This window comes from Oncorhynchus mykiss, chromosome 2 (assembly GCF_057628025.1).
Source record: "Oncorhynchus mykiss isolate SJ-2025 chromosome 2, ASM5762802v1, whole genome shotgun sequence".
NCBI lineage: Eukaryota > Metazoa > Chordata > Actinopteri > Salmoniformes > Salmonidae > Oncorhynchus > Oncorhynchus mykiss.
In genome coordinates, this window is record NC_143023.1 from 29,393,649 (window position 1) to 29,411,731 (window position 18,083).

Here is an 18,083-nt window from a genome sequence, read left to right on the forward strand (position 1 = left end):
ATTATATTTATTTCATCACCATGCTTCGTTTGACACAATTTAAATATTCAAATTACACCATTATCAGACATGATATCGTCTATCAGTAGGATGACTGTATGACGACAGACAGCCTACTGTATTTACAGTATAACCAGGGAAACATTGATTAAAAAAAATCTCAAATTGACAAATGTATTTTAAAGTACAAATTGACTGGGGTATATTAGTTTGGTTTATTCAAGTTGTGTTAACAACATTGACAGTAACATGACGTGTTTCTCCCCATCCTTCCCAAAGGACTTCATGGCTCATAAACTCATGTCTGGTTGGTCTGTAAGAAAAAGCTAGGTAATGATTTAAAGGAAGACAAACCTTAAAGGTATATCAAGTGTGTTTGCATACTTTCAAGTTAAGTATTAGGTTGGCCACAGTATTAGGTTGGCCATAGGTTGTGCCAATTGGTGGCACTGATTGTTGGGATGATGGGAGGATGGGAGGTTTCTTCATGAGCCACAAATGTTTGAAGTTAAAAAAAAGGACAGTAAAAGGAGGAACAGGGCCAACAGGTACGCTCAAGATAAATAAAAAAAGCTTATATGGACATAAGGTCACATAGACATTTTCAGCATGGTTGTACGTACGTTACCGATAGTCCGAAGCAACCCCAGTTAATAAGCCTAACCTTTAATTAGGCAGATAAGTCATTGACACCATGAATTCAAAGGATGCTGGGTAGTACAACACATTGCACATGTGAAGCAACTGTGTAGAAACATTGGAGTGCATTAGCGCACCCTGAATGTAAAGCTGGATTAAAGAGATACATGTTTGAGGGTTTGAAGAGTGGATGACACATCATTCTTCAGAAAGAAAGATGACGTATGTTGTTTCACCTCCTACTGTTTACATTCCTTGGACAGAGTCCTGTCTATGGTTAGAGATGAGGAATGTGGACGATGGAGGAAGGGGAGTAGAGATCTAAGAGGGGGAGGTGAGGAGAGAGATGGTGTATGGAGAGGGGAGAGACAGTAGATGGCAGTCAACCATTCAATTCACCTTAAGTCCTTATGTCTTAAAGCATATATCCTCTGACTTCCAGTCATCATGCTAATGCTAGTTAGAATTGTCTTGCAAAACTACCTCTACCTTCCTTAATAATGGACACAGAGACATGAAAATGGTATCCATAAGTTCATCTGACTTTGGGGAAGTAGATCCCAAACTATCCCTTTTAAGGCAGACGAATTACGAAGAATATGAGAAATGGAAGAGCAAAAATATGAATAGGGAGTAGGAGACAAGGCAGCTAGGCACAGAGGCACAGTGACATTGTTACCTACCTTTAGCCCATGCAGAGGGAGGCACCTGTCTGTTAATACACTCAATCACTTAATGGCACATGTATATTTAATCACTCTTGTTTTCAGTCTCTCAACTCGGTAACACACAGGAAAGCACATACGAGAACACATGAGGAAGCGCACACGCACGCAAACACACATCAAATCAAATTTTATTGGTCACATACACATGGTTAGCAGATGTTATTACGAGTGTAGTGAAATGCTTGTGCTTCTAGTTCCTACAGTGCAGCAATATCTAACATGTAATCTAACAATTCCACCACAACTACCTAATACACACATCTAAGTAAAGGAATGGAATAAGAATATATGCATATAAATATATGGATGACCAATGATAGAGCGGCATAAGCAAGATGCAAAATATGGTATAAAATACAGTGTATATACATATGAATGCAAGATATGTACAGTAAACATTATTAAAATGACTAGTGATCTATTTATTAAAGTGGCCAATGATTTCAAGTCTGTAGGCAACAGCCTCTCTGTGTTAGTAAAGGCTGTTTAACAGCCTGATGGCCTTGAGATAGAAGCTGTTTTTTAGTCTCTCGGTCCCAGCTTTGATGCACCTGTACTGACCTCGCCTTCTGGATGGTAGCGGGGTGAACAGGTAGTGGCTGGGCAGGTTGTTATCCTTGATGATCTTTTTGGCCTTCCTGTGACATCGGATGCTATAGGTGTCATGGAGGGCAGGTAGTTTGCCTCCGGCGATGCATTGTGCAGACCGCACCACCCTCTGGAGAGCCCTGTGATTGTGGGCGGTACAGTTGCCGTACCAGGCGGCGATACAGCCCGACAGGATGCTCTCAATTGTGCAGCTGTAAAAGTTTGTGAGGATTTTAGGTGACAAGCCACATTTCTTCAGCCTCCTGAAGTACCAGCAACGCAGGTAGGTGGCACACTAACAACCAATACTTACTAGTCCAGTGGTCAACAACCCACTTTAGGTACAAGACTACAAGTTGCCCATAGAGACAGATCTAGGATCAGCTTACCTTCCCCAAATCCTAACCCTTATCATTAGGGCGGGGAAACCCAAAACTGACCTCACATCAGTGTCGAGGGTAGAGGTTGATGGTGCCGACGGAGAAGGGCGACATCTTACGAGTTCCAACCCAACTTTGCTCAATAGTGACTTTTATCGCAAACTTACACACAATTTGCTGCTACCACTCTTTATTTTACTCTTATTATTATCTAACCTGATAACTAGTCACTTTACCCTGCCTTCATGTACACATTAAACTGCATTGTTGCTTAAGGGCTCATAAGCAAGCATTTCACAGTAAAGTCTACACCAGTTGTATTCGGCGCATGTGACAAACAAAATTTGATTTAGATTTGATTTGAGTGAGATAGTGATTTGAGTTAAATTCACAGCTTGCAACTCAACCATGTTCCTGGAGGGCTGCGAGAATTGTGAACTGTGTAGGATTATGATAGCTATGTTCTAATATTTGTTTTAGGGAATGGCTGATCTAAGACCAGTGCTACCAGTATATAACTTCCCACACATATAGTCAATGCTGTTGTTATCTCTGGCATTCCTGCTCTAACTGCTGGAGTTCTTATCAGTGCTGTTTTAGCTGGCCCTCTCCTACTCTCTTATTTGCTCATCTCTTCTGCTCCTAATTCACTGGGCATGGCAATGTTCTCTTTCCCCTCTCTCTGTCTTTGTCTATCCTTTATCTATCGTTCTTTTTCCACCCATTTATCCAAGATGTTGGCAACAATTTAGATTTTTTTATTTTTTATATATAAAAAAAAAAAAAATCACTAACCCTAACCCCACCACTCCTCCCCTGATTGGAGTAAACACATTAACAAGAACACTTCTACTTCCAGCTTATACTATCAGGAATCAAGGTAAGACCCAGATGCAGACACGTCAAATTGACAATGGTTTAATTGTCCAACAGGGGCAGCCAAAGACAGGTCAAGGCAGGCAAGGGTCAGTAAAAGTGGGGCAACGGTACCGGGTGGCAGGCAGGCTCAGGGTAGGCAGAGGTCAACAATCCAGAGGTGGGGCAAAGGTACAGGTTAGCAGGCAGGCTCAGGGTCAGGGGCTGGTTGACTTGACAAACAAGACGAACTGGCAACGGACAAACAGAGAACACAGGTATAAATACACAGGGGATAATGGGGAAGATGGGTGACACCTGGAGGGTGGTTGAGACAATCACAAAGACAGGTGAAATGGATCAGGGTGTGACACATAAACTCGGCAAAAAAAGAAACATTCCCTTTTTCAGGGCCATGTCTTTCAAAGGTAATTCGTAAAAATCCAAATATCTTCACAGATCTTTATTGTAAAGGGTTTAAACACTGTTTCCCATGCTTCAATGAGCCATAAACAATTAATGAACATGCACCTGTGGAATGGTCGTTAAGACACTAACAGCTTACGGCAGACGGTAGGCAATTAAGGTCACAGTTATGAAAACTTAGGACACTAAAGAGGCCTTTCTACTAACTCTGAAAAACACCAAAAGAAAGATGCCAAGGGTCCCTGCTCATCTGCGTGAATGTGCCTTAGGCATGCTGCAAGGAGGCATGCAGATGTGCAACAACAACTGCCCAAGTTACACCAGGAATGCACAATCCCTCCATCAGTGCTCAGACTGTCCGCAATAGGCTGAGAGAGGTTGGACTGAGGGATTGTAGGCCTGTTGAAAGGCTGCTCCTCACCAGACATCACCGGCAACAACGCCGCCTATGGGCACAAACCCACCGTCGCTGGACCAGACAGGACTGCTCTTCACTGACGCGGTTTTGTCTCACCAGGCGTGATGGTCGGATTTGCGTTTATCGTCGAAGGAATGAGCGTTACTCTGGAGTGGGATCAATTTGGAGGTGGATGGTCCGTCATGGTCTGGGGCGGTGTGTCACAGCATCATCGGACTGAGCTTGTCGTCATTGCAGGCAATCTCAACGCTGTGCGTTGCAGGGAAGACATCTTCCTCCCTCATGTGGTACCCTTCCTTCAAGTTCATCCTGACATGAACCTCCAGCATGACAATGCCACCAGCCATACTGTGCGTTCTGTGCGTGATTTCCTGCAAGACAGAAATGTCAGTGTTCTGCCATGGCCAGCAAAGAGCCCGGATCTCAATCCCATTGAGCACGTCTGGAACCTGTTGGATCAGAGGGTGAGGGCTAGGGCCATTCCCCCCAGAAATGTCCAGGAACTTGCAGGTGCCTTGGTGGAAGAGTGGGGTAACGTCTCACAGCAAGAATTGGCAAATCTGGTGCTGTCCATGAGGATGAGATGCACTGCAGTACTTAATGCAGCTGGTGGCCACACCAGATACTGACTGTTACTTTTGATTTCGACCCCTCCTTTGTTCATTGACACATTATTCAATTTCTGTTAGTCACATGTCCGTGGAACTTGTTCAGTTTATGTCTCAGTTGTTAAATCTTATGTTCATACACATATTTACTCATGTTAAGTTTGCTGAAAATAAACGCAGTCGACAGTGAGAGCACATTTCTTTTTTTGCTTAGTTTACATACTATGTAAATGTACGGACACCATTTATTTTACAATGGTTATCTTTTGTTTGTTTTTACTCCTGTCCTTCTGCTACCCTCGACCCCTCCCATCTATTTCTGAAGACCATCCAGTTTGATTTCTATTTGCCTTATATTTGTAACTGTGCTGTTTAACAAAAGTTCTGAACCTATATACATTTTACCGACACAGGATACAATTTGGGGGAGGGAGAGAGGGCTCAGAGACAAACCAGAAGTATAAGTGCAGCCGCCAGCAAATAAAGCCGGGTCATCAACACAATGTACTCTCAAAAACAAGAAGAGGGTCAATCACTAAGCTACAGCCTCACACACTCAGGATGAGTGACTGCTGCTTTCTTCACTAGACCTCTACTCCACTCCTCTCCTATCTACTCAACTACTCTACTGTGACACTACCCTCTCCCCCAGTGTGAGTCTGGAGGGTTTTGACACAGAAGAGATGGAGCAGGTACTCCTTGGGGCCCTGGAGAGGTTCAGCAGAGGGGGGCGGGACCCTCGCCGAGCCCCCATCACCTCCTATGGCCAGGAACTGGGCTCCCTGCTGTCACTCACAGAGGAGGAGGCGGGCTGCCAGACCCAGCTCTTCTCCCCATTTGAGGTGAGGCCCAGTCCAGACTGCTAGGATTGAAGCATCAGATTAATTATCCTGTGAATGACGTGTGTGTGTGTGTGTGTGTGTGTGTGATAAATATAATTTGCTGACATGAATGAGATAAAGTAATCTTATTTAGAACGCAGACAGTCACACACACACACACAGTCACATGCACACGTCTCGTGTAAGCAGTGGCAGCACGTCTTGGGTTATTTTGTTGCAAATACACACAGCCACTCACTGATCCTCTTGTCTTTGTTTATTATGGAAAGAGTTTTTCATACACTCTCTCTTTCTCCCTCCGCTCTCTTGCTCTCTCCCCTTTATCTCTGTCTCTCTCTCTCTCTCGCTCGCTCTTTCCCCTCTCTATCTCTCTCTCTGACACACTGTGGCCCTTGTCTCTTGTCTGTGTTGTGTTAGGAGCAGTCGTCTCAGCTGCAGGGCTTCAGTGCCTCCGCTCCCTCCCTGTGTGCCAGTCCCAGTCTGCGCCAGCTACCCAAAGCCAACCTCCACCCTCCAACCCACGCACACACTCATACACACTCTCAGACACCTCACACACACCCCTACACACACTCACAAAACCACCACCAGCATCATCATCATCAGCCTTGCCATCGCTCCTACTCAAACTCCAATTCCATCTCCCAACGCCACTACCAAGGTAGGACAGTAAGGACTCTTCATTTGTGAGTGTGTGTGGGGACTCTCCTGTTTTGAAGGGCAGATATTAGTGTGTGTGTGTGTGTGTGTGTGTGTGTGTGTGTGTGTGTGTGTTTCTAGCTGTGTGCAGCTATGCGGAAGCCTTCTTCCTGTGTTTGTTCTCACTGTGGGCTGCTGCTGCTGTCATTAGCCACGGAACAGAAAGCGCTGTGTTCTCAGGCTCTCCTATCTCCTCTCTCGCTCTCTTCATTTCACCTTTTGCATGTTCACTATTCATCCTTTCATTCCACGGCATCGGCAGAGATCGTTTTAATCACTCCTTGATGGTCTTTAATCAACTGTCTTCTGTTACTTCATCCCAGTCTGCCTTCCTGCGTTTGTTAACTCTTGGTCTCAGCCATCGTTTGGATTAGCTGTGTTTGCCAAGAGGCTACAGAGCAGACAGAGGTTTGTCACTTTTCAGGCGATGCACTTCAATCTCTCTGGGATCGTGTGTGTGTGTGTGTGTGTGTGTGTGTGTGTGGATGGATGAATGGATGGTTTTGAGATAATGGGATGACTAAGTTTGTTTCCTTTGTTTCTGCTTTCTGCCTCTCTCTTCCTCTCTGTATCTGTCTGTCTGTCCTGTCTGTTCTGTCTGTCTGTCTCGTCTGTCCCGTCTGTCCCGTCTGTCTGTCAGAGTCTTCCCTGGGCTCTGTATTTGGGGGTTCCACACAGAGGTGAGTTGTCTCTCTCTCTCTCTTCTTGATGACCGTTGTTCACTCACAACCCTATAGAGCACATGATCTCATCTGTCACTGACTGCTTTTTGATACACATACCCATAGTAACTCACCTTTTCCTCTAAGCTAGGCTGAACGCCAACTCGTCCCATCTTATGGAAGGATGTTTCTCTTCACCTCTTTCTCAGTGTGGATGAGGAGCTTGGTGAGCTGTGGAGGCAGGAAGAGAGGCAGCGGCTGGGTGAAGAGAGAGAGAGAGAGAGGTGGAGGGAGGAGAGAAGGACGGAGGGACTGAGGGGTGCTCCCCCCGGGGAGGAGAGGGGGGAGAAGACAGGAAGCCCTCTGGGACGCACCTTCAGCTTCCTGCGCAAGATGGCCGGCCAGCGCAAGGTGAGAGAGTGAGAAAGAGAGAGAGAGAGAGAGGAGAGTGTGGGTGTGTGTTTCAGAGTGTCTGTGTCTCTCTGTGATTGTGGGTGCATGTGGATGTGACCCTGTCACAGCTGTCACTATGCAGTAGAGTACTTGAGTAGAGCGCAGGACCATCTCTGAGGACAGAGAGTTGGAGTTTGGTAGTAGGCTAGCTTCCCCTGCAGTGTAGAGTCCCAGCAGTGAACTTCCCCCAGAGAGGAAGTGACAGTATCTGCTTTATTTAGATTCAGCTGTGAACCACCCCCGATATCCATTTGACCACAACCAAGGCATGGCCCTCCAATTCAACACATATGCTGTTTGCCAAGACTGTAACACAATGTTACAGCAATGATATATGTACAACAATATTGTCAAAGCAGTAACCACAACAGTATTATTCATCATGTTGGGCGAGGCTCTCTCTCTTGTGCTGCTTAGATTATTTTTGACGATATCTGGCTAGCTGAATTGCAACATGCTCTTGATTTCTGAAATAACATTTTTAAGTGTTTGTACTAGTGGGTTAGCTGTGTGTGTGTGTGTGTGTGTGTGTGTGTGTGTGTGTGTGTGTGTGTGTGTGTGTCTTTATTGTAATGACAATCTTTAAACAGCAGGGGGAGACTCTGTTTTGGGAGTTGGATATGATGAGTGAAGTGGAATAAGCAGCACTGTGGCCCTCAGCAGGATGATGTATGGCTGAGTTGATGATTTAGGCATTCCACACTTGAACTGAACTTGGGTACAGCTGGTGTTCTTGTATGTGTGTTATTTGTGTCCTACTAATCTCTGGTGGACAGACGGACGTCTCATAACTAGTATCAAGAATCTGATGCAATTACGCAAGATTTAAATTCTGGGTTTCAGAGATTACTGTCCTACTAATAAGCCCGACCAAAGAGCAGTATGCACCATCACTTTTTGGAAAATGTATATTTTCTTTTGACATGTAACACCCTCATATACTTACATTGTGATGTATTCTTGTCTGTATATTGTTTAATAATCAAAAAACTAAAAGCAAGGGAGACAAAAAAAATGCCCTACCAGCCCCTCCAGACTAAGTCCCTGATTTAAGACCCTCTGGGTTGCCAGATTCCTCCGAGTTGTGCCCTCCATCCCAACTGATAAGAAATCCCACTGATGTCACAGGGGCGTGGCTGTGATTTTGATGATCAGCAGTTCATTGACGCAATGACATCATCGCCTCCGACTCAGATGGCCTGTTAGAGACAGACAGCTGCTGGCCCTGTTTGACGGAGCTATTTCTGGTCTGTGACAACAGCCATCCTGTGTGTGTGTGTGTGCCTGCGTGTGTGTGTGTGTGTGTGTGTGTGTGTGTGTGTGTGTGTGTGTGTGTGTGTGTGTGTGTGTGTGTGTGTGGTGTAACCAGGTATGTGAGGTTTGTCCACACCCTTGGTGCTGTATGTTTATTGGCTACTGGACTCCAAACCATAAGACCGAGATGAACGGACAGACAGACAGAAAAGAGACAAATAAGAGAGAGTGAAAGAGAACAGTAGTCAGAAAGAAAGAGACTGAGCTCACTTCTCCAGACCTTTCCTCTCTACAGCAGTTATGAGCTCTCTCTCTCTCTCTCTCTCTCTCTTTCTGTCTCTCTCACTATAACATGTGACGTCTCAAGAAGTCAGCATGTGGAGGAGTCTACTCTGGAATGTGAATCAGTGTGCTTCTGCTGTGTGTCTACAGGACTGTCTGTATTCCTACTGACCTCAGTGTTGTATGGAGCTGGCTGAGCTGGCTCTATATGTTAGACAGAGAGATTAAGCCCAGTACTCTCATAATGATAATATGTCATGTCTTTCAGACTGGAGGGAGCTGAGAACAGAACACATTACAAGATCACAAGTCTGTTATTCATATACTCTTAGAAAAAAGGTTTCTTCGGCTGTCCCCATAGGAGAACCCTTTTTGGTTCAAGGTTAAACCCTTTTTGGTTCAAGGTTAAACCCTTTTTGGTTCAAGGTTAAACCCTTTTTTGGTTTCAGGTGTAACCCTTTTTTGGTTTCAGGTGTAACCCTTTTGGGTTCTACATAGAACCCTCTGTGGAAAGGGTTCTAACTGGAACATAAAGGGTTTAACCTTGAGCAAAAAGGGTTTAACCTTGAACCAAAAAGGGTTTAACCTTGAAACAAAAAGGGGTCAAGGTTTTTTCTAAGAGTGTACCTGTACAAATGTGTCTTATACTATTCTGAACAAAAATGTAAACACAACACGCACACAATTTAAAAGATTTGACTGAGTTACAGTTCATATAAGGAAATTGAAATCAATTAATTAGGCCCTAATCTATGGATTTCACATGACATGGGTTGGCCTGGGTGGGCATAGGCCCCCACAAAAGGGCTTTATTACAGAAATAAATAGTCCTCAGTTTCATCAGCTGTCAGGGTGGCTGGTCTCAGACGATCCCACAGGTGAAGAAGCCGGATGTGGAGGTCCTGGGCTGGCGTGGTTACAAGTGATCTGCGGTTGTGAGGCCGGTTGGACGTACTGCCAAATTGGAGGCGGTTTATGGTAGCAAAATTAACATTCAATTATCTGGCAACCACTCTGGTGGACATTCCTGCAGTCACCATGCCAATTGCACGCTCCCTAAAAAACTTGAGACATCTGTGGCATTGTGTTGTGATAAAAATACAAATTTTAGAGTGGCCTGTTATTGTCCCCAGTACAAGAACTGCCTGTGTAATGATCATGCTGTTTAATCAGCTTCTTGATATGCCACACCTGTCAGGTGGATGTATTATCTAGGCAAAGGAGAAATTCTCACTAACAGGGATGTAAATTAATTTGTGCACAAAATTTGAGAGAAATACGCTTTTTGTGCAAATGGAACATTTCTGGGATCTTTTACTTCAGCTCATGAAACATGGGACCAACACTTTACATGTTGAGTTTCTATTTTTGTTCAGCGTATGTTGAGTAGGAGGAAGTTATGTCTGTAGATAGACACGACCCTCGCTTAAGAGCAAACACATCTGGACAACATGTGTCTTGGTTTTGTTGGTGTGTGTTCACTGTGTCCCAGGGGAAGTGTGTGTGTGTCTCACTATGTTTAACAGTGAATGTACTTAACCGTTTTGTGTACATTACATTTTTTTTATTCATATTTAATAGCTCTTGGCCAAAGTCACTATTTTCCCTTCAATCCCTCATTCCCCCTCTCTTTTCCCCGCTCTCTCTCTCCATTAGCTCAATCTCTCTCTTTCCCAACTGGGCAGTTACTGCTTCGGTTGGCAGGATTGCATCAGCAAGCTGGCTTTTCTCCTCCACTATCCCTCTCTCCCCAGCCCCCTCTCTCTCTCCGTCACTCCACCCCCACTCCTCCGTTCATTTGTCTCAATCCCACACCATTTTCCTCCCTTGCCTCAATGCCTCCGCTTCTCTGCGTATTCTCTCTCTCTCTTGCACCCCTTTCTGCTATTCTTCTCTGCTGTCCTTTCTACAGTCCCCTCTCCATCTCTCTCCCTTTGCTTTTCTCTTCACCCTTTCATAAATCCCCTTCTTCCTCCATCTTTCCATCATTTTCTATTCTCCCTCCCATTTTCAGTGTCTGATAATCTCTCTCCACTTCCTCTCTTCACCACTCTTTATCCCACCCCTTCAACCTCCCTCTTTCCAACTCTCGCTCTCTTTTCCACTTTTATCTGCCCTATTCCAAATGTCCATTCTGAGGTAGTGGGAGTTTTTAAACAAACTGAGGCAGGCAGAACAGCGGATATGAAACTCATAAAGAAGCCTGCGGAGGGCCAGAGAATATTAGCCAAGCAAATATACCCTGCCTGATTAAAGCTGCCCACGTCTCGCACCACAGCCGTTACATATCCTCTAATATCCTATCATACCAACATGTTCACTACTAACTGCGCTTAGTCTCTCTCCTCTGTCCATTCCCCATCATCACTCTCTTTATCTCTCGCGGTCTTTGTTTTTCCATTCATCATATCGGAAACTCTTATGCGAAGGGTGATGTCATGTTATAGATGCTTATAATTGTTTGAGGACTCTTTCGCTAAATGACGTGCTCCTCTTTTCTGTTGCCCTCTTATCACGCTGTTACACATTTTCTCATTCTCTAACACACACACACACACACACACACACACACACACACACACTCTTTCTCTCACTCACTACGTATTGTGAGGCGTTGTTGTCTCCCTCACAATAACTCTTCAGAGGGTTAGTGTGTGACAGTGTCACTTAGTGACTTGTGTGTGTGATGTTGGTTGACTATGCTCAATAGAAGTATTTTACAATTTCCAACACCTGTGTGTTATATCATACCACCCAAGTGCCGCCAGGCATCGCACGCACACGCTCACACACACGCACGCATGCATGCAGTCTCTCCCACACACACGCACGCATGTACACACACGTGTGTGTGTGTGTTTGGCAATTGGTATCAGATGAGGACTCATGAAGAGAAGATGACGACCTGAGAAGGCGGAGGAGGAGCTGGAGAGGATCACAGTGGAGAAGGAAGGATGCAGATAGCCCTCAACTGAACCAGAGAAGAAGAAGAAAGAGAAACAGAGAGTGATAATGCATAGTGCATGCTCAGAGAGGTGGAGACGGAGAACGTCCAGTAAAGTAGAAATTGTGTTGAAAGCAGAGAGACTGAAAACGAGTGGGAGGATGAAGAAGCAAGGTCACACAGGCACAGTCCTGTTAGAGAGAATGAATGGTGTGATATTGCAGTTTGTTGGACCGAGTTGTACAGAGGTCCATTGGCTGTGGGTGCATGGTTGGGCGTTTTCCTCTCTCATTGCTCTCTAAATGTAGCCCTGGGCCACTCTCCTTATTTAACCTCCCCTTCTCCCTATTTTCCTTCTCTCCATCTTAACATGCCCTCTATCCCTTTACTATTCTTCTCTTTTCCTTGTTATATTCCCAAATACATTCACCTTTACTTTTTACAGTCCACATTTTGCCTTCAAGGCATCACCTCCCAACAGATGGTATCTCTCCCATGCATTGCCCAAATGGGAGGTTTTCATAATTATGTTTTTGCCACGTCAACAGGCAAACCCACATTATGTGGCTCAAGTAGCACAGTTTAATAATTGAGGTTTCAAACAACTATAATCTGAATTGTGCTGTAAATGTACAGTAAAACATTGGGGCCACCATAGACTGTACATGGGCACAACTCATTTAGCTAACCCCTAAATATGAAGCCTAGTTTTACACTCCGAGAAACCTTCACCTCTAGAGGTGTGGTTCAAAAAAATATAGCCACAATCTGATTATTGGCTTTTGATTACGTCTCTTTACCCAGTGGGCGGGTTAAGTACTCAATACTCATCTGTGGTTGGTGAAAAGAAGGAAAGGGGGTGTTTTGATCTGAATAGCTCTGCATTCAGAGGCGCGGCTTAAAAATGTTCGCTCCTCCTTCAGAGTGCGGAGTCCGAATTTCCTGCATGAGAAACGGTTCAGTTGTTCGTCGAGGCCCGTACTCAGACATATGGAGAAAAGTTAACGGATTCGCCTTCCATGCGCTATTATCTGACGCCGCCTGTTCCACTGGCAATGTTCAACTGGGATTTTATCTTCATTTAAGAAAACATTGTAATAAAGTGAAAGAGAAGGATTGGAGATCACCTTTGATTTAAATTGAGGATCAATCTCTGTTGATCCCGTCCTCGTTATGTCCCGTGTCACTGAACCGCTGCCAAAAACGCGTCAAGAGAGAATGAAAGAAATCAATTTACGGGTGAGTTTGAATCGTCATATGGATATATAACTAACTGTTCAATAAAGTATTCAATAGCATAGATAATACATTTGCATTTCCAATAACAATTTGTTAAAATGTAGAATGCCACTAGTAGCCTATATCAATAGTTCTGTAACATGGGTTATTCTAACATTTATAATAGCCTACATGTGTTTATTATATAAATACATAATGATGTCTTTACAGTAAAATACAGCAATGACTTGGAAATCCCCCATTTACTCATTCCGGGTATACCAAGATGAGTAGGGGAAACGAGGGGGCTCCCTTAGAATCCTGCTTTGTATGGTGGCACCTGGCAATGTAATGAAACAACCTTTTTAATAATGATTTAGACTACTATTAATGCTAATGGTTTTGTCTACTTTGTCAATGTTTGTCCCGCCCGTTGCATATCATAGAAAACCATATCGCTTGGCAAAAGAGTTGCATAGTGCGGCACAGTAGCCAAAGCTTGAGACCCCGAACACGTTGTCCGAGATAGAGGAAATAGTTTGGGGGAGGGGGGAAAAACCGCAAGTGTGTGTGTCTGTCATTGGTCTAGTCATGGACTATACGGAATATTACGGATCAATAATATGTCGAACAGTAATTGCAAAATGATGCAGTTACGCTATTAGACACATGACACGTATTCAAAAATGAATATTGTGCAACTGTTTTCTGAGAGAGACCGTTGCAAATGCTCTATAACGGTATACGTCAAAGAGATGCCAATTGCCTATTCTTATAATCATTGTATTTGTTATAACGTCTCCCGGGCTCTGTTGTCTGTCTTCGCCATGTGATTTGGTTGCTGCAGTATGATGATAAGGATACATTGTTTCTGTTTCGCAGTAATTGTATCATGCACTCTGAAAGTGACAAGGGTGGATGGACTATAGCACAGTTGTGGATGTGTGTTGCCACATATGCTGCGGAGTACTAGGTCAGACACAGATACTGACATATCCACATTTACATAATACAAGTATGTTTATTGAATCTTTACCATGGTTGTTGTCAAAAAGTAGTTTCTCAAATAGCACCTTTTTTCCCCCCAAGAGTGTATCTAGAACCTAAAAGGGTTATTTGGCTGTCCCCATAGGAGAACCCTTTGAATAACCATTTTTGGTTCCAGGTAGAACCCTTTTGAGTTCCATGTAGAACCCTTTCCACAGAGGGGACAGCCGAAGAACCCTTTTGGAACCCTTTTTTCTAAGAGTGTATGGCATGGCTAAAAGATCAGAAGGTTGAATGTGTTTGTGTTAGTTTACAAATCACTTCTTGTCTTGTGTATCTGAGTTTTACTAAACAAGTGTGGTCATGTTGTTTACTGTCTCTTCACACCTGTTTAAATCAGAAGCATTTCTACAAGTTTAGCATCCGTTTCAGTCCATGTCATCTGTTCACTTCCCTTTCCCAGCCTTCTCTTCTGCACCACTTTGGATCCAGATCTGGTCCAGGTCTTAGCTTTAACAAAGTCCTCTGAGTATCATTTTATTTTATATTCTTAGAACATGGCAATAGTAAATATCCTTCCTCTCTCCTATAGCCTGTCTACCCCCCCCCCCCCCCCCCCGCTGAGGGTGTGTATAACCTGTTGGCTTTGTGTTCCTGGTTTGTGACAGGTTATACAGGTGTAATATGATCCTCTTGCTTTATGCCTATCATTATTGCAGCAGTTTTAATTAATCATCTTACTGCTTCCTGATCAGAAGGTAAAATGTGTGTGTGTGTGTGTGTGTGTGTACAGTGAATGTGTGCTACTATCTCTGTGTGATGTGTACTGTGAGGTTGGTTTGTGTGTATTCTATGATACCTTATCTCACTGCTTTGTGTGTGGTTGAAGTCAGAGCTCAGATGTTTACAGGGAAGTGTACAGTTCCTATGGAAACACAAGTGTCAATGTAGTTCTGTCTTGCGTAGCCTTTTGTTTGGTCAACCTTTAATGGAGAAGGCCACAAGAGAAGGATTTGTTAGAACAGGATAGTGGAGAAAGTACAGCTGTTGTGGGCATAGATTGTAAGACCCAACCAAGTAGTCAGAAGTCCAAACATATTCACCAATGGCAACATTACTAACTAAAATCACATTGTGTGTGTGTCATTGTGTTGAGGGGAAATGTTAGTGGGTGATGCCCACTGAGTCAGAGAGGTTAGAGTGAGGGATTTCTGTGTGTGCATGCGTACGTATTTGTTTGAATGTGAACGTGTGTGTGTGTGTGTGTTCTTCGTCTGACTGTGGGATTTCAGCCTTTTGGCCAAAGCTAATTTAGCATCCCAGTGCCGTGACCTCCACCCCCACTAGAACAAGCAGACCCAAACACACATGCCAGCAGATGTGACTGGTGGAAAGGCATCAGGGCTGGCATGCATAGTCACACGGAGCCACATGCCAATACAAACTCGCAGTGCCAGACAATCACATATGAAATACTCCAGGGCTCAATGTCTACATATACACAGACAAATGCGAACACACACACTTCTGGTCTGTGTGTATGTGTGAGAGAAAGAGATTTGGCATTGGCATACATTCAGATTAGCCAGAAATCCCATGTTTCATGCATTTCACAACCCAACCCTTTCTTTTCTCTTGGGGGTTCCATTGCTGTTCATTGGACCCTATGCACCCCAGCAAAGTTGCACATCATTGGGTAGAATGTGGGGCAGGACAGAGCAGGGATTGTGATATATACAGCCCTGGGGGAAGATGAGAGAAAGAGAGCGGGAGTGAGAGGGGGTTTGAGTGAAATAGATGGAATTGGAGAGGTTGGGAAGGGATAGCGGACGATAGAGAAAGATATTGTGCATGTGTGAGAAAGAGGGAGGAAGCTCTCTTGTCAGTTGTCACAGGGTCTCCATTGTACCAGTTGGGGAATGGCTCTGACTGGTGGGCTTTTCCCACATTATCTCTCCCTCATTGCTGTGCCAATAACTCACTGCACACCTAAGCTGCTTTAGATATATTCTATACATTTAGGGCTTTCCTATTGCCGAATCATATATCAGAGTTTTAAATCTGTCTGGAAGACTAAGATTATGAGATGTGTAGTTGACGTAGGCTGAAAGTGTCTGGGTGAGTCAGAAAGACAGGAGGTGAGTCAGTCCTTGCCGTATATATCTGTTTGAGACAGGCGAGGAGTGTCTGCGTGATCAGCCTGTTGTATTCTCATTATGTGCTCTAGTGGTCGGTGCCTCCAGGAACAATAGCTAGGAGTCTAAATTGAAGACCTACACTCTTAGCATTGCACGCATGCACACACACACTCCAGTTGTCAGACTGACACAGTGCGCTCTGTCCTTAAACCCAAGGCCATAAACTCTGTAATCTTAAAGAAGCATTTTCCTGATCATGTGACCTCAGAAACCTGAAATCTGACCCCCCCTCTCCACTCCCCCCGGTCTGCCAATATGACTTATGACCTGTAACCAGAGGTGGGACCAAGTCATTGTTTTACAAGTAACAAGTAAGTCTCAAGTCTTAGCACTCAAGTCCCAAGTCAAGTCCCAAGTCAAGACCGACAAGGCTCAAGTCCTAAACTTTGAGTTTCGAGTCCTAAACAAGTCATAATGTGCTCTTCACCAAATGTAATACCATTTCATATTTTTAACAATGTAATAGTTAGTATATTACATTTACGCAAATCATGAATGCTTTTAAATATATATATATATATATATATATTTATTACTTTCCAAATAAACGTTACATTTCCATTGAAATATATGGGTAGCCATGAGAAAGACCCTCCCCCCAATAGTGATCGACTATCGAGGATCGCTATGGGGCGCAATCGGGCGATGTAGGCTTGGACACAATCGCCCAACCTTGTTTTAGGATCAGCAGTAACATCAGGCAGGATTTAGGCTACCAACTGCCTAGCCAGTTGTAACTCAATGTTCACGTTCCCGCACTGACTGACTGTGTGGAGGCTCATTGATTTAACGTTACGCTAGCCTACATGATACACTGTATATAGCTGTCGGCTATATTAGCCACGACTTACCGTTCTTTGTGCAGTTTCAAATGTCGAACAAAGTTGGAAATTGTTGCGCCTTCCGCATGTTTTGCAAGTTGCAATCCGTTTTTTTTGTTGATACAGCATCGTCTTTATATCCGAAAATAATAATTTTGGGTATCATCTTTCCAAGGGCTCCATCTGAATTCACCTGCCGACGTTCCTCTGCACTACCACACACAACTTTTTCTCAGCTGGCACAATTTGATTGACTGCTGTCCGATTCAAACTGTAATTTGTTAAATGAAGAGTTGATGCACTGCACACTTTTAATAGCATCATTTTAATATTTGGGCTTGGGGAGGGTATCAAGTCAGTTTGAGTCAAAAGGCTCAAGTCCAAGTTAAGTCATGAGTCATTCGTGTTAAAGTCGAGTTGCAAGTCATCATATTTGTGACTCGAGCCTGACTCGAGTCCAAGTCATGAGACTCAAGTCCAAACCTCTGCTTGTAACCATTCCTTCTTCAGATCTGCAGCCCAATGAGGGGAGACAGATGGAGACCATTGAATCACAATGGATAAAATATTTTAAAAATGAAGGAGTTGATGATACATTTTTTTGTTACAGCAAATCAAGTCTGACATTTTAAAGTAGAAAGCACTAACTTTAAAAGCCTTTTTAAACCTCATACACTACACGTTTGGATTTCCTGATGTGCAGGAAAATTCTTAGCAACAAAAGAATGATCAAATTAAGATCCCACATCTGTATGTGACATGCTGAAAGACAACAATTAAAGTGGGGAAGCAAGTGAGCGGATATCATTATGTACTCGTAAAACCCAAAATATATCAAATATGTTTTACCTAATCAAAGCGGCATGTAGACTTCCAAATTGTTATTCATTAAGGTTAAATGGTGACCTGTTGGTTCCATTCATGCTATTTTATAGGGGCCCAGTCCTAGATCAGCTTCTGTTTCAGACAGTGCCATAGAGAGGCCATTCTTCAGTGCAGACTCATAAAGTGGACATGCATCCAATGTCTGCAGGCCCAGGAATAAGGTGTGCCCAGTTAATGGGCCTGAACCGCTCGGTCA

At 43.9% G+C, this 18,083-nt stretch overlaps 1 protein-coding gene across 1 annotated transcript in view; it reads left to right on the plus strand.

Moving 5' to 3' along the window:
• The first annotated feature begins 5,325 nt into the window (after positions 1 to 5,325).
• Positions 5,326 to 18,083, plus strand: part of LOC110486531 (rho guanine nucleotide exchange factor 2) — a 47,661-nt gene continuing 34,903 nt past the window's right edge. The window contains exons 1-4 of the mRNA XM_090215014.1: positions 5,326 to 5,484; positions 5,902 to 6,145; positions 6,824 to 6,863; positions 7,055 to 7,256. Of these exons, the coding sequence (XP_090071140.1) occupies positions 5,326 to 5,484; positions 5,902 to 6,145; positions 6,824 to 6,863; positions 7,055 to 7,256 (645 nt within the window). The remainder of the gene's footprint in view (positions 5,485 to 5,901; positions 6,146 to 6,823; positions 6,864 to 7,054; positions 7,257 to 18,083) is intronic.